This window comes from Pundamilia nyererei, unplaced genomic scaffold, assembly GCF_000239375.1.
Source record: "Pundamilia nyererei isolate P.nyererei 1_Seehausen unplaced genomic scaffold, PunNye1.0 scaffold00591, whole genome shotgun sequence".
Taxonomy (NCBI): domain Eukaryota; kingdom Metazoa; phylum Chordata; class Actinopteri; order Cichliformes; family Cichlidae; genus Pundamilia; species Pundamilia nyererei.
Genome location: NW_005187992.1, coordinates 11588 through 27589, shown reverse-complemented (window position 1 = coordinate 27589; position 16002 = coordinate 11588). Strand labels below are relative to the sequence as shown.

At 36.5% G+C, this 16002-nt stretch overlaps 1 protein-coding gene across 1 annotated transcript; it reads left to right on the top strand.

Annotated features, from left to right (window-relative positions):
• Positions 1 to 2: 2 nt before the first annotated feature.
• LOC102204195 (5-hydroxytryptamine receptor 3C-like) lies at positions 3 to 14966 on the top strand (the record flags this gene model as incomplete). Its single annotated transcript, XM_005754555.1, has 11 exons — positions 3 to 72; positions 230 to 300; positions 538 to 672; positions 12001 to 12126; positions 12800 to 12909; positions 13208 to 13377; positions 13498 to 13624; positions 13944 to 14182; positions 14281 to 14400; positions 14544 to 14638; positions 14841 to 14966. Coding segments are annotated over exons 1-11 (1389 nt in total), but the record flags the coding sequence as incomplete, so codon positions are not given.
• Positions 14967 to 16002: the final 1036 nt, after the last annotated feature.

Genomic DNA, 16002 nt, shown 5'->3' with positions numbered 1-16002 from the left:
AGATGGATGAAGAGCAAAACCTGAGTGTAAATTGTGGAGACAAATGGTGCAAAGCCAACTTCTGTGTTAGAGGTGAGATTAAGCCTGTGGATCTAAACTCATGTAAGCAGGTTTATCTTTAGTTATGGTTAAAATACCCACACATTAACATTAGCATTTACATGACATTTAATTACAGTATATCGTTTTAATTGTGTACCCTTAATCATTTTGTCTAATATCCTCCCAGGAATAAAATCCAGTGACTGTGCATCTGTTTGTGATGAAAGTGCTGATGAAACACAATCTGTGACTGAAAAGGTGAGACTTTAGCTACACTTTAAAGGGCTATTTATTTAAAGTCAAGTATAAAAATCATTGAGCTTGCATTTGAGAAATTACTTGGAGAAAGAGATCAAGATGTTTGTTTGTATATTAGTAGAAACCCCTTTTATTTCAGTCACAATGGAAACAAACTATTGTGTCAAATGTAGTAGCAGTCAGTGGCCTAAATTTGTTGATAACTTTCTTTAAAATGTAAAAACAAAACTTTTGCAGAGGAGCAGCGACAAGCTGACAGAGGTGTCCCTTGGTCTTGAACAAGTCTCAGATGAACTGAGAGAGATTGGGAAAACAATAAGTCTGCTCAGCAGTAACAAGAAGGAAGAGAAGTTCGGATACTGGGCCAGAATGGTAAAAAAAATCAACAGGGCTTACTTCATTTTTTATGTCACAGCAGTCACTGTATTTTTGTCAGTTCTTATTTCATTGTGGACCAGCTGAAGTAAAATGAATTCATTAAAAGAGACAGAACTTATGTATTATTTATTTTTTTCATAAATCTCATTCATTTCAATCAGTCCGAAGAAAACAAATGTCCCATTGAGTACAGGTTGGTAAGGTGTTCACTTCTTATATTTAGTGATCTATTTAGCATCATCAGAAATACAGACCCACAGCTGAAGAAAAAAATCAGATATTTAACAGTGATTTCTGCTCCACTTTACTGTGGTGGTTTCAGAGCCCCAGCGTAACAAAAGCTGCAAGGAAATGACATTGTTATTTGTCGCATATTGTGTAGCATCAAAATTGTGAAATTCAGCATCAAAGGTTTGGTTTCAACCAGTTATGAGGTAAACTTGGGTAGTAGTCTTCATGACTATTTTCAGTGCTCCTTATCGCAATAGAAAAATTCCAACATTTAAAACATTATTAAAATGTACATTTATATTTAGGGTTGTGCAGTATGACAAATTATATCAGATGATGATATTAAACTGTCTATTGTTTTATATTATACTTAATTCTTCATTTTGTGCTGTGTAAAAACAGTAATGTGATCCTTTGCCCTCCAGCTGAACATCTTCGAGTTTAACTTAGTCAAAATGCCAGATAGTTGCTGTGCTATCAGATGCACTAACTAGCATTTATTTAAAGCTGTCACAAGAACATCAAGTTCAGCAACAGCATATGAGACACCCAGCTAACCCTGCCTTACAGCCCCTATCACACAAATCCCTGCTTTCCTGACACTGAAAAAATACTTGATCAACTTTATGTTATGGCACAACATTAATGTGAAAATGAATACTACCGGAACATTTCTGGCTATACAATGTAAATGTCCAGGTCAGCAAAATGTAAGATTTATGTGTGGTAACTGTTTAAGCTAGCTATGTAGCATTTATCTTTGCTTTAAAGATGAGCTGTTTCTTTTTCTTTACTTCCCACATGGCGATATTATTTACCCATTGTTTACAGATGGAAAATATATGTAGCCAGGGCTGGACTGATAATCTGTGATATCAGGCATTGTCCCGCAGGACCGGCACACTTTTTATACGTATATATCTGAATTTACAGAAAATGCACTATATTTAATGTATGCTTTTATTGCGATATGAGACCATATCACACAGCTTTATATTTCTACTCCTTAGCCTTTAAGTGATTTTCTTGTAATTATGGTGGACCTCATGTCCAATTTAAATTACATTTATTCTTTGCTTTTTGCAGTCAAAAATAATGTTTCAATATATATTTAGGACATATATACATGTTTAATGTTCAGTAAGCTTCACCACAAACCTCTCAGAACCTACAGCCCCTTTATGCACCTGCATGCTTTTGTTTAAATAATTATTGCACACTTTCTGTAAATCCAATCAACTTCATTTCACTTCTGAAATATCACTGTGTGTGTCTCCTATATGATATATTTAACTGACATTTTTTATTGTAACAACCAACGATTTATACAGGAAAATAACGATTATTAACAAGGTTGCCCAAACTTTGGCATCCCACTGTATTAGTAAACTTATATCTTAACATATAAGGAAATTAATGTATGCTTAATTATTTCTATTTCTTGCTTCTTGGCAACAAATCTTATACTGCTCAAAGCTTGTTTATGTCCCCTGAAATGGTCCCACATTTGTAAGTGGGTTGAGCAGCGGAGTTGGTTATGTGGATTATGTTCAAACTGGGAGCACAGACACTCCTAGAGTGGTTATCTTATGTCTGTTCCAAGCATTCCACATTTGACTGATTTGTCCTATGGCCTGTGCCATTCAAGTTGATGTTCTGCAAAGCCAAGTTGCAGTATTATTTGGAGTAAGCCCTACAGATTTGCAGTCAAAGTTTACGGGACGACATGGCTGACAGCTCTCTATCCAGACAATTTGAAAGACACTGCACACAGTCAATCTCCGATCTCGTAGGGATGGCAGGAGGCCTGCCATGACTGCCGTTCACCATCAGGTTTATCCAGTGTCTGCAACATGTGCACTGGAATCTGAACATTTGGAAGAAAATTATGCTCAGCAATGATTCCAGGGTGGAGAAGTGTGGAGAAGATGTGGAAAATGGAGTAACTGCTTTTGGCGGAGACAGTGTGATGGTGTGGGGCAGCATCTTCCTCACTGAATAAACAAGGCTTGTCATCACCGGAGGCAATCTGAATGCAGAGAGATATCGAGATGAGGTTCTGCAACCAGTGGCGATGGCATATTTCCCCAATCTGGGACCAAACTGATGACAGTGCTCGCCTCTGAAGAGCACGGCTATCAGAGGCTACCTCCAGAATTTGGGAGTGGTGATGATAGAAAGGACTGCCTGAAGTCCTGACCTAATACCTATTGAACACATATGGGATCAGCTTGGGCATGCTGTTCTTTCCAAAATCACCAACTGTGGCTGTACATGGCTCTCATGTTACTGAGCCCCCCATTTGATAAATTAATGAATTATTAAATTGCCAGTATGTCTTGTTTCTCCAGACTTCAATCAGACAATCCAATAAACAACACCAAACATAGAGTCAATAGCAGAATAAACTGTTTTGGCATTGGTAGAGAGAATTTTGGTGAGTTTGTAATGGGCACAACCCAAATACTAGACTTTACAGCTCAATCCAAATCCAAATGCATTTTCCTTACAAACATGGCACCATTTAAGGGGAAATAAACAGGCTTTCCTAGAGTATAAGATTTATCACCAACAGGAACTGTTACAAAGAAATAATTAAGCAAAAATAAATGTATTTACTTTTTCTGCTAATTTTATATGCACACATAATGGATATTTTTGCATGTTTTACACCATAGATACATAACACATACTCATTTATGGCAACAGTTGCAGTAGTTAGCAATGTGTACCTGTTAAGTAATATACTGAGTGTTAATATTCTTCTGATCTTGATCTCAAATACACAATGTATATATTAAATATACTGAAAGTGTAGCTCTTTGAAGACTCGTAACTCATGTGTTGTGGGAATATAAAACAATATAGTTGATTCCTGTTGTAAATTCTACATTGACACCTGTAAACTATATAATTCATGTATTAGCATGATGGAATTAAAGTCATATTATTTGGTTCTAAATACATGTACAGAACATGTAGTCTTGAGTCACTTCTGTGTTATTTTATTTCTCTCATTCCAAGAGGCTAAAGAATTGTTTAGCTTTCTGAAGATCTTTCAGAGTTTTTCTTTCGACTTTGGCTGCTTTTCCACTTATTTTCAGTCCAGTCCTTAATGGACTGGTAGCTGATCATTTTCAGAATTAATGTGTTTTGTTAGTTTGCCACTTAATACTCAACTAAAAAAAAAAAAAACTCAAGGGGAGAACTACTGCTACATTTACATATAGCATAGAACTTGGCAAAGATCCAATTTAATTTTAAATTGTATATTTAGACCCATTGTTGCTAGCAGCCTGTTCTCAAAAAAAAAATAAAAAATGCTCCAGATAACAGTTTGGCGGGTGTAAAACAGAAGCTTAAGTAATTATGTTTTTGCCGAAAAAAGGTAATTCCCAAGAACCTAGTACTTGAAAACGTGGTATGGACAGACTTGTAAATCCAATTTTTAGATTGCAGTTGCTCAGAAAAGGTTAATCTTCCAGTCCAGTCTGGTAGTTAAAATCCAAGTGCAAACCTTTGATCTAAATATTTGTGTTCCTTTGTGTTTATAAATATTTTGATGAACTCAGACAAGTGGAAGTGGACAAAAAAAACAACAATCAACAATCTGACACAAACAGATGCATCAGGCACTTCAGTTGACCCATCTGCTATTTGCTGAAGTCTTATCTGAAATTGTCTCAGTGGAAGGGCAGCTGTCATGTCGATCTTAAATAGAAACAGGGAGAAGATAGTATGCCAAACTAAACAATAATATTTAGTGGAGCTCCATGCCGTGCTACCCAGAACATGTGTGAGTGGCAAAGAATTCATTTTTCGACCCAACAATGATCCCAGTCTCACTGTGAATGTAGCAAATGCACACCTTTACAGGGAACGCACACAACAGAACACTATCAGTCCCAGATTGGTCTCTCTAGAGCACGGACCTAAACATTTTTGAAGCAGTGTGGAATCATCCTGACAGAGAATTGACCCAGAAGCAGCCAACATCCAAAGAAGAGTTTTGAATGCACTTCAATGGTAACTGGACTCTTTCTTATATAGCAGTTATCTATCTCTATCTTAAAGCGATTTATACAACTTGCCTCATTCACCCATTTACACCCATTCATACAAGCACTGTCTTTCTATATAAGTGCTTTCTATCTATCTAATATCATATTCATACTACGATGAATGTATTGGAGAGCAACTCGGGGTTAGTATCTTGCCCAAGGATATTCGGCATGGAGACTGAGAGTAACGTATTCTGAATACTTTGGATTACTTAATATATTATCATGCTTTCTACAACTTAATGAATGTACTATTGCTGTGTGATTTATTACTTTTACTGAAGGTTACTCGTCATACCAATACCAACTACATTTTTAAATCTTAATATAAAACGAATAACAGTAGGGTGGACAATAGGTAAGGCTGCACTTTTTGCAGCGATGTCGTATAGAAAACTATTCCGCACGTATATAAAACAGGTCTGTGGCTCCGAACCGTAAAGGCGTAAAACTGTAAAGGGACCATAAAACATGAGACGAGGTACTTTCAGAGAAAGAGAAGTACAACAAAATATGGCGCACACAGTCAGGAGACTACCAAAGTAAAACAGGAAGTAATGCACAGAGATGCAGACAGACACAGAGGCTATGTCCCAATTCATAGGCCGCATGCTTCGGAGGCTGCATTGCTGCATTTCCAGTCCAATCCAATTTTATTTATAAAGCACTTTAAAATACCCAGCACAGGACCAAAGTGCTGTACAGAAAATAAGTAAAAAATAATAGAATAACAGAAAACTGTATCCACCAGTTAATTTTAATTGTGTTTGATTTATCTTTGTTTCTCTTACTCCAGACATAAAGAGAAATAGTCATTGTGCCTCTGTCTCTGGGGTATCTGCTGAGGACACACCATCTGTGTCTTTGTCTGTATCATCTCTGACCCAAAAGGCTGGAATTCATTTTATTTAATTTCAAAAACATATTTACATATAATTGTTACACAAAGTTTTGGCTGTCTCACCATGTTTTGGTACAATCTCCCAGGTGTAACATTTTTTAATAATTTATGTTTTTGCTGGAGAAGTGCAAGGTTTTTGTTAACACCGTCAGACACAAAGAAATGCAAAAATATATATTTTAAATTAAGTTGTTTCAGCTATTTTGAATATTAGCAGCTTCTCTATTCTATTGTTTATGCACATATGTTTTCAAAGTAATTATACCACATTTAAAAGTAAGATTGTTTTGGCTTTTTATTATTAGAGTTACAGTCATACATATTTTCAGAAGCTTGTATTTAATCTGTATAAGAAACAGTCATATTAAGCAGGATGCAAATTACACATTTATTGAGAAAATTACATATTTTTATTGGAAGATCATGAGGGAGGAAACTATATGGTTCTCCAAAAGAGAAAAATAAACAAAAACTCCATATTATGGAGTTGACAAGGTGCTGACGGTGGTGACGCAAATCTGACGGTGGTGACACACTAGTAGAAAACAAGATATTATTTCTTTCAAAATGACAATTAAACCTTAACAACCTTTGTAATATCACAAGACACATAACAATTCTGTTTTTGCACATGTCAAGTTCTACATCTTAATAGTTCACCAGGAAGTAGCTGCCTACTACTCCTTGATTCCTAAAGTTCTCTGTGGTTGTGTGTTTAGACCCTGCTGGACTTTCTCTCCTTTTGACTCTGTGCTTGTTTCCAAAACCTTCTCTTCTGACTTTTTTCTCTTCCTTTCAGATCACTGGCGTTCTTTATTTTTCTCTTTTTCCCTCTATTTCTCCATCTGTCCCTTTCCTTTATGAGAACCTCTTTCTTCAACTCAGGCTGGCTGTTAATTTTTTCTCTCTTTTGTTTTTGATCATCCCATTTCCTTCTCTTTCGTTCCTCTACTGACAGGTTCCCCTTTGCTATTTTAGCCTGAAATGTACCATTTTGTAATTACTATCATTTTTCTGAACCTTATGCTTTTTCACAGATTAAGGATGGATATTCACAACACAATTATGCATTAAGCAATAGGAATGTTATCCGGGTAACGTGAGGGTTCCCGATGGTTAGGCTGACAGTGATCACTGGCTGTTTTTAGGGGCTTGTTCAGATGTAATAGAACAAGATAAAAAGCATTAAAACATTTTAACAGCACAACAGGCTTAATAAACACAGAGTAGTTTGGGCCCGGAAGCAGGATTCATACATCATCACTTAAAGAACAGCTCCCGGGGCACAGCTAGCTCAGTAGATGCCACATGATCGAAAGGTTGGGCGTTCAAATCCAACGAACAGAGGGTATCCTGGATTGGTAGCTGCCCACTGCATCACTCAGTGAATGGGTCAAATGCAGAGGACTAAGCATTTTCCTACAGGATTAATAATGTATACATAAACAATGCACGGCATCTGTAATCATGACTTGCCGGCAAAAAAAGGTTGGCTGTTTGTCTGTGTTGTTGTTGTTCATGGGAGTCGGGCTGTGAGCTGGAAAGCTACAGCCAACTCAGTGTATTTGTGGCAGCAACCGGAGTACTGTATTTTTCAGACTATAAGGTGTACTTAAAACCCTTTAATTTTCTCAAAACTCGACAGTGTGCCTTATAATCCGGTGCGCTTTATGTATGAATTCTGGTTGTGCTTAAGCCGCACCGCTTGATGGATTGTTGGAACATTACGGCTAACAATCGGGAGCCTAGCGGCGTGCTATGTACTGTGCTTCAACAATTATTACTGTATTGTGTGTGTATAAGGACCCCAAATGGCACCTGTTAAGAGACATGCTTACGAAGTGGATTTCAAACTCAAGGCTATCAGTCACGCAGTAGAACATGGGAAGAGAGCAACTGTGAGAGATCAACATTTATGAATCAATGGTGTGTTGAAATGTTTCGTCGTTCAGACAAAATTTACCAGTCAGACTATAATTTACCAGTCAAGATGTGTTTATTTTCCTCTCACACACTAAGTAAACAACCTAACCCTAGTTGAAGAAACCTAGGGTTAGGTTGAGCAGAGAAAAACTCCTCAGTAGTCCTGCTTCTCATGTAATGGTCTCCCCACTGTTGAGAGCGTGGTGAATACGGTACTGCCTATATCTATTAGGGTACCTAACTGAAGGTAAGTGTAATGTTTCACTGAAAAATAAAATTTTGTGCATTTGGCTTTGTAAAGATGGTAAATACCGTAACCTGAATATTAGCATAAAAAACAACTGTTGTTCACTGACATCTGAGCGGAGTCCAACAACAATAAACTCATTATAAATAACTTGGTTTTTGTTTTTTTCAAACAGGATCTTTCTACTTCCTCTAATGGAGCACTTAGCAGTGTTTGTTCTCCAGACTGGTTTCTCGTGCTGCCATGGTTAATGAATATGTGAAAATCTAAGAGCTTTCCAACCCACATCCTGTCCAACATTAATAAGGAAATGTACAGTTGTCTAGATATTTTTCAAAGATCTCTAAATAACAGTAACTTTAGGACAAGTTGTGCAATCTGACACATTTTTTTTACATTATTATTTAAACAAATACACCTGAACATGAATTGCTTTTTATTTAATGTCTTTATTGTCTGGATATATCACAAATGCTCCAAAAGAGTGTTTGGATTACTGTAGAGTCCTCTAGTTTCATAGACAAGACCAGAACAATAAAGATTTCTTTTTTTCTGTAGTAGAATAAGAAAAAACCCAAGTAAATCTGTAACAACATCTGCTCAAAAAGACAATTTAGTCACTGTATCTTGAAGTTTATTGGGGTTTTTTTTTTATTTTGTTTTATTAAAAGCTAGTGTTAATGCACTTCAGCTGTTTGGATTTAAATGAAACTGATGTCAGTCTGATTCATTCACTTTTAATGATTAACCCTACTGTCAAAAACAAAAGCATCTGAAACCTGTCAGAGTAGAGTGCGGACACTTTGGCAGAAAACAATTTCAAAAAATTTATCCAAAGTAGCAAGAAAATAAACTATTCAACCTGACTGATGCTAGGATGATAGAGGCTTGGGCTGTATATCAAGAGTTTGGTTAATAACATGAAGTCATTATTAGTTGCTGTTATATCAGCTGTTATGCTGATGCATAGTGTGCTGATCCCACTGTGTTAGGATCGATATGCGGGTAGAAACACAATTGGTCTTTACATTTGCTCTGAAGAGGGCAGGACAGTGACATCAATAGAGTAGGAAGAATCTCTGAACAGCGCAGAGAGGGTGAAGATGCTCTCTGATCACTCGAGGCTACAATGATTGCAGGTTTCTTCTTGCTGCTGCTACTTGTGGGTAAGCTGAGATCATTCGAATTTAATGCAGATGACAATTTGGACCATTTTAAATAAAATGTTGTATTATATTTTATTCAGCAACACTGTTTTTACTTGGAATAGATAAAACGTATTTCAGCAGAGGGGCTGCTTGGCTCTATAAGTAGCCAGTAAATACATCCTGTTTACTAAATTAAATTCCACATGTAATCAGTTTACTAAAACCAGCATCTTAGACTGAAAAATGAATAAATATTGGTGAATAAGTTGCCCGATAGATATTTTCTGTAAAATTTCGCCTGCAACTCAATACAGGGATAATGAAAATGGTCTATTGGACAACACAAAGCACATAAATACCAACATTTTCAATAGCTCACCTTATGATATGTGGAGATTAGCAGTAGGAGTGTGAATGTTGTCTTTTTCCCTGTGTGCATAGACTACTGCAGTCTGGCGACTTGTGTATGATGCACACTGACTCTGGCACTATGTCAGCTGGTGTAGCCTCCAGCCCCACCAACATCCTAAACTGGATGTGTAAGAAAATAGATGAATGTTTAATTTGGTATGAAATCTTACATCAGTTGGAGTAAACCAGCTTAAGGAGTAGTTTCACTATAAATTTTAGGGACGTTTTTTTTAAAGAAACTGAAAATGCAACCGAAAAGAAAAGAAAAAGTCCTGCTGGAGCACAGCTTGCACTGAGATGAAAACAAACAAATATTCTGTTTATTCACATTAGTGGAACAATAGGAACAGAATCCAGGGCAATAAAATTGGACCTTGGAAATTTGGTTAGTAGCTGGGAGCCAGAGGTTATGGCTGGTCCAAGCACAGGGAGGAATAGTTGTTCCTGTAGCTGCTGTAAGGTCCTATGTTGTGATCTTCACTGTGACAGCAAAGCATTTTATGCCTCAGGAAGCAAACCATCTCAAATGTTTTGAGACAAATATTGTCCTGTTTTTTGTCTAATATGGGATTCTAGCTGATAAACAGTCTTGGCTTTGCTATGTTGTATTTTATGTTCCATGGTGCACCAAATATTTTCATTCGGTGAAAAGTGTGGTCTGCATGGTTGCCAGTTCACCACCTGGATTCGTCTATCATTCTATTATGAATGATGTTATAGATGCAATATGTAAACTTTTGAATATGTGATTGTGCTGCTGAAATATGTAAGGCTTTTCCTTGTAAAGCCATCATCTGGGAGCAAATGTTTATTTAAAAACTGTACATACATTTCTGGATATTTTATACCTTTAGGCATAAATTACTGTACTCTTCCATGCCAGGTGAAAATGGCTCCAGTTCAGAGCTACAAGATGATCAACAGATGATCAATGAAACCACTATCAGAGGTAAAGAGTAAAGACAGTCTATCTATATATCTGTCGGTCTGTCTCTGTGCAAACGTCTGAACCACCCCTTAGTTTGACTGCTTTTTCACTCATTTTCAGTCCAGTCTTTGGACCTAACTATTTTATGAGAAACGTTCTCTTGTTTCTGTGAGCCCACTTACTACTCATCTATGACAAGGCCAATAAAGAGGCAACTTGCGTCTCACAAAAACACAGGATAACACAGTTGAGGACATCAAAAAAAAAAAAATGTTTTCACCAAACAAACGAATTCTTAAAGAGCTATTAGGCAAAGACATATGTCAGCATGGTGTGCAGTGTGTACTTAAAATCTGAAAAATTTGAAAATGAAACTGATCCTTCAGTCCAGTCTGCCATTTTGCCAAAGCCCATCAGAATGGTTTTAGTGGAAGATTGGCTTTGTTATGGTTTATGGCTGTATTTCAGTGAATGGTGTTAGGGATCTTGTCAAAACTGATAGAAGTATGAAGAGTACTGTTAGTCCTGATCAATGCAATGCAATCTGAATAGGCAACAGCTTCATTTTTCAACATGGCAATGATGCCGAATATCCTGCCAGTGCTGAAAAAGCACAACTGGATATTAAAAAACAAAACAAAAAGGGATACTATCAGTCATGGATTTTTGCCTTTCATGAGCCCAAATCACCAATTTATTGAGATAGTATGGGATCATCTTGAAAGAGAATGGACTGAAAGGCAGCAAACCTTCAGAATGCTTTGAATGTCCCCCAAGATGCCCTGATAACTATTTCTGAAGACTACTTGAGGAAATTGCATTAACACTTGCCTAAGAGAGTCCAGATTGTGTTGAAGAATAAAGGTGGTCATACCAAATATTGACTTTCAAGCTTCTTAGAATTGGTTTTGTCTCATATACTGTAATCTCACACATGTTTGTAGTTGTTTCAATAGTATCTCCACCCATTACCCACTTTTTTTTAGCAAAATATAAAGAAAAGATGGTGACTCAAGACTTTTGCACAGTACTAAGCATGTCAATAAGTGATGTAGTATTCACTCAGGATCTAATAATCAGCAATACTAAAATATAAAATAATTTTATGTAATGGAGAAAATAATGAAAATCAATGTCTGTAAATATCAATCTATTTAAATTATTTTTATTAAAGGATTGATTAAATAAAACTTAATCATGACCTTTTAGTGAACAAAAGGCCTCTGGATATATCAGGGTTTGATTAAAATGTTCTGAGGTATTACTTCATCTGTTGCAAATACGCCAAAAGCTAATAAGCAATAATGATGTCTGGCGAGCAACAGACTTCTGAAGTTTGTTTTTTTTGTTGTTGTTGAAAATCAGAAATGGGAGTTTCTTTGTGTTTTTCATCTCATAAAAGAAATCGCTGATATAGAATGTGTTTTGATGTCATTTCAGATAATGAAGTGGAGAAACTCTGTAATTTTCAGGCGATTGTACGCCGCCTGAACCTGCGCAAAGACAGTCTTAAGTACACTATGAGCCGGCCCATTATAAACAACAGCCATCATACAGATGTGTTGCTTGAAATGAAACTCTATGCCATCCTGGACATGGTACATTGTTTAAGCTACGTGCATGTGTGTGTTTTTCTCTGAATGATAATGAATATTTTCATTGCCAAATAGTTTGTGTGTGTTTCTTAATGGCAAAAAACCCATCTGCCAAAGAGGAAATAATCATTTAAACTATCATGTAGTCCTGCTGGAGCCTATCCCAGATACCATAGGCATTAGCAGGGTACAGCCTGGACAGGTTACCAATCTGACAACCATTCCCACTCAAATCTATGGGCAATTTAGAATCGCTAATTAACTGAACTAACTAAACAAGAAGCTGGAGTCGGGTTGAAAAGCAGCTTGCAGATAAGCAGCAACAGTGTACAGGTTAAAGAAAATTGTATAGCTTACCCAATATGAGATTCAATTTAATTCACAACAGTTGCCTCAAGGCGGTTTGTATTTTAAGGTAGACCCTACATTAATAATTCACAGAGATGTATTTGCTGATGCTTTAGCTGAATTGTGAAACTACCTAAATGAACATTGTTATTTTTTTCAGAGAGAAATTGACCAGACCTTAATTTCTTACATTTGGGTTTATTTGGTGAGTTTTCTCTTAGAAATACAATTTTTTTTCATTGTATTGTTGAAATTTAAATTGCTTGAAATTACATCTTTTGATTTGTTTTTCTTGATTTGATCACTTTCCTCCCATTGCCCTGTGTAGGAATGGACAAATGAGTACATTAAGTGGGACCCAAATCAATTCTGTGGAATTAAGGATATGACAATTCCTACTGCATATTTGTGGATGCCCGATATAACTATTGTAGAGATGTAAGTTTGACATATATATAAGCATAAACTCACACTCAAAGACCCACTCAGTCTCTCCACTTGATTATGTTGAGGTGGGTTGTAATTAAGATGTGGCTGTTCAGTGCATCATGTGATTTGATTCTTGCAGGAAGCCAAAAGTCAAAAGTAGCATTTTTAGTGCTTACAGTTTGTCAATGCTCATAACACGGGAGGAGTGACCAAAAGAGAAGAAAAGAACTAAATGTCATGTATTTGTTTTGTCTTTTTCTGATGCTGCCATTGGTAACATAATCAATTCTTATTTCTTCTCACACAGGACAGAGAAGGATAAAGCGTCTCTGAGTCCTTATCTCTGTGTCAACCACAATGGTGTGATCGAATACAGGAATGACCAGGTGGTGGTGAGCACCTGCAAGCTGCACGTGTACAAATTCCCCTTTGACTTTCAGAAGTGCAACATATCCTTCAAGTCTATTATGTACTCTGGTGAGGACATAACAGGTTCTGTTAATGTATGCTGTTCATAAACACACACTACCACATGCCAGAACATATATTCTTTCCTTCTTGATCTTCTCACAGTAATTTTTTTATGTTCGACTTCAGATGCAGAAATGAAGTTACAGCCCGACAACAGCAATAAAACAGTCACAGAGTGGTCTCGTGACTTTATGCAGACACAGTATGAGTGGCTCTTTGTCAACATGTCAGTCACCAACAGAACTGTCAATGAGTTTGGCTTCAATCAGCTTATGGTTGTCTACACTGTAAGTATTTTTGGTAACAGAAACACAGAACACATGAAAGCTGTTCTGTTACCCATTACCCTGGTTTTTGTTTAGAATAGGATGACTCTGGATATCAAGAAGAGAAAGCAAATGAAGACAGAGGCAAGGATTAAATGGTAGAAGTTGAAGAAAGAAGAATGTTGCATAGAGTTCAGGGAGGAGTGGAGACAGTGGGAGAGAAGAGAGTTGTAAAATGAGTGAGAAAGTGCAGCTGAAGCGGTGAAAAAAATATGAAGCTCTTTCTGCATCTTTACATGTATGAAGTAGGATGATTAACCACCTTATTTCACAGATTACCATGAAGAGGAGGTCTGTCCTCTACATTGCTAATTTCTTGCTGCCAGTCTTCTTCTTCTTGGTTCTGGATATGGCCTCCTTCCTTGTATCAGACAGTGGAGGTGAGAAACTTGGCTTCAAAATCACTGTGCTGCTTGCTGTCACGGTGATGCAGCTTCTTCTCAATGAGATCTTGCCCAGCTCTTCAAACAGAATTCCACTTATAGGTAAAGAAGTGTGGTGTATTTGACTGCATTTAATGAATAAATCATGCTACTGAGTGATCAAGTAATTTATCCACATTAATGCTGGCTGATTTCCTCAGCTGTCTACTGCATTGGGGGGTTTTCTCTGATGCTGCTCAGCCTCTTGGAGACAATTTTGGTGATGCATCTGCTTGACAAAGACTCTGCAGCCCAAGATAATGAGACAGATGGAATCCAAGGTGTGCTTGATAATAGCAATCACTCTACAAATATTTGGATTTAAACTCTATCGACCACTTTTGCAGATTTGTGTTTAGTGGCAGGTTGTATCCACCAGTTAATTTTAATTGTGTTTGATTTATCTTTGTTTCTCTTACTCCAGACATAAAGAGAAATAGTCATTGTGCCTCTGTCTCTGGGGTATCTGCTGAGGAAACACCATCTGTGTCTTTGTCTGTATCATCTCTGACCCAAAAGGTTGGAATTCATTTTATTTAATTTCAAAAAAGTATAATACCAAAACTATTGAAAGGGATTATGCTAGCATTATCCTTAACCCTAGCATATATATCAGAAGCAAACACTTATATTTAATCAACGTGGAAACAAACCAGTGTGTTGAATCAAGAGTTGACCTAAAATCTTGTCAATTACCTTTCTACAAAACCTCCTTTTTTAGGGTAGCAGCAGTAAACTGACAGAGGTGGCCTTTGCTCTGGAAAAAGTGTCAGATGAGCTGCGGGAGACTGGGAAAACAGTGACTCTACTCAGCAGCAACAGGAAGTCTGGCTACTGGACAAGAATGGTTAAAAAAATCAACAAGTATTTTGTGATTTTTTATTTGACAGCAGTCACTGTGTTCTTAGCAATCATGTTTTCAATGTGGATCGATGTTGAAGACTAGCAGGACTAAAGTTTGAAAAACAATATTCAATCATTAACATGAATATGATGTATTAGTCTCTCTTTTATACCTGTAGTTTCCATTGGTTACTTGTGGACTTCCTGCTTTGCTAAAAGGTAAAATTTTAGTTATAAAGACCATCACTAAAGTCTCCATTGCATGAATTCCAATATATTTGCATTTTATTGGGTGATGAACATAAGTCCACGTTGAACTGACATTAATTCATTGCTTTTATTAGTAAAAAAAAAAGAAAAAAGAAAAAATGAGAGCCTACGGACAAGCATAATATCATATTTGCATTTTTAAACATGCTTTTTTCACTTTAATGTGCTGTCCCAAAGTACTTCTGTTTTTTTTCTCCCAGATAACTGCAATTCACAGGGTATTTTGTCTTTTTTGAACCATTCTCTCTGAACCAAACAGATGGCTGTGTGGGAAAATCCCAGTGGATTGGCAAATTCTAAAATATGTATCCATGTGAAAATATATTGTAGAAGAAAATTTAATTTAAGGGATTATTAATTTTTTCAGTCACAATTGTTAAAATTATACAACCATATGTAATTGACATAATTATACATTTCAGTCCTAACAGAGTTGTAGTTTGTCTATAGTAATTATAGGCATTTTCACACTGGCTTTTGTTGTTGTTGTTTGTAAAAAAAAATTGATCACGTAAACAATATACAAAGTTCATTTGGCAAAGAAAAGAAGAAAAAATGCTACACAAAATAAAGCTAATACATTTCAATATTGCTTTAACTGTTCTGATTCAGTTACATATCGAAAAGGAGTGAGAAGAAGTACACAGTTATTTAATCCCACAGCTTTGCCATTTAGTTAGCCTTCTTACTGGTTGTCTTCAAATCACAAATACTACTACTAATAATAGTAATAATATGCTTTTATTCCATTTGTTTCTTTCCCGCTTATC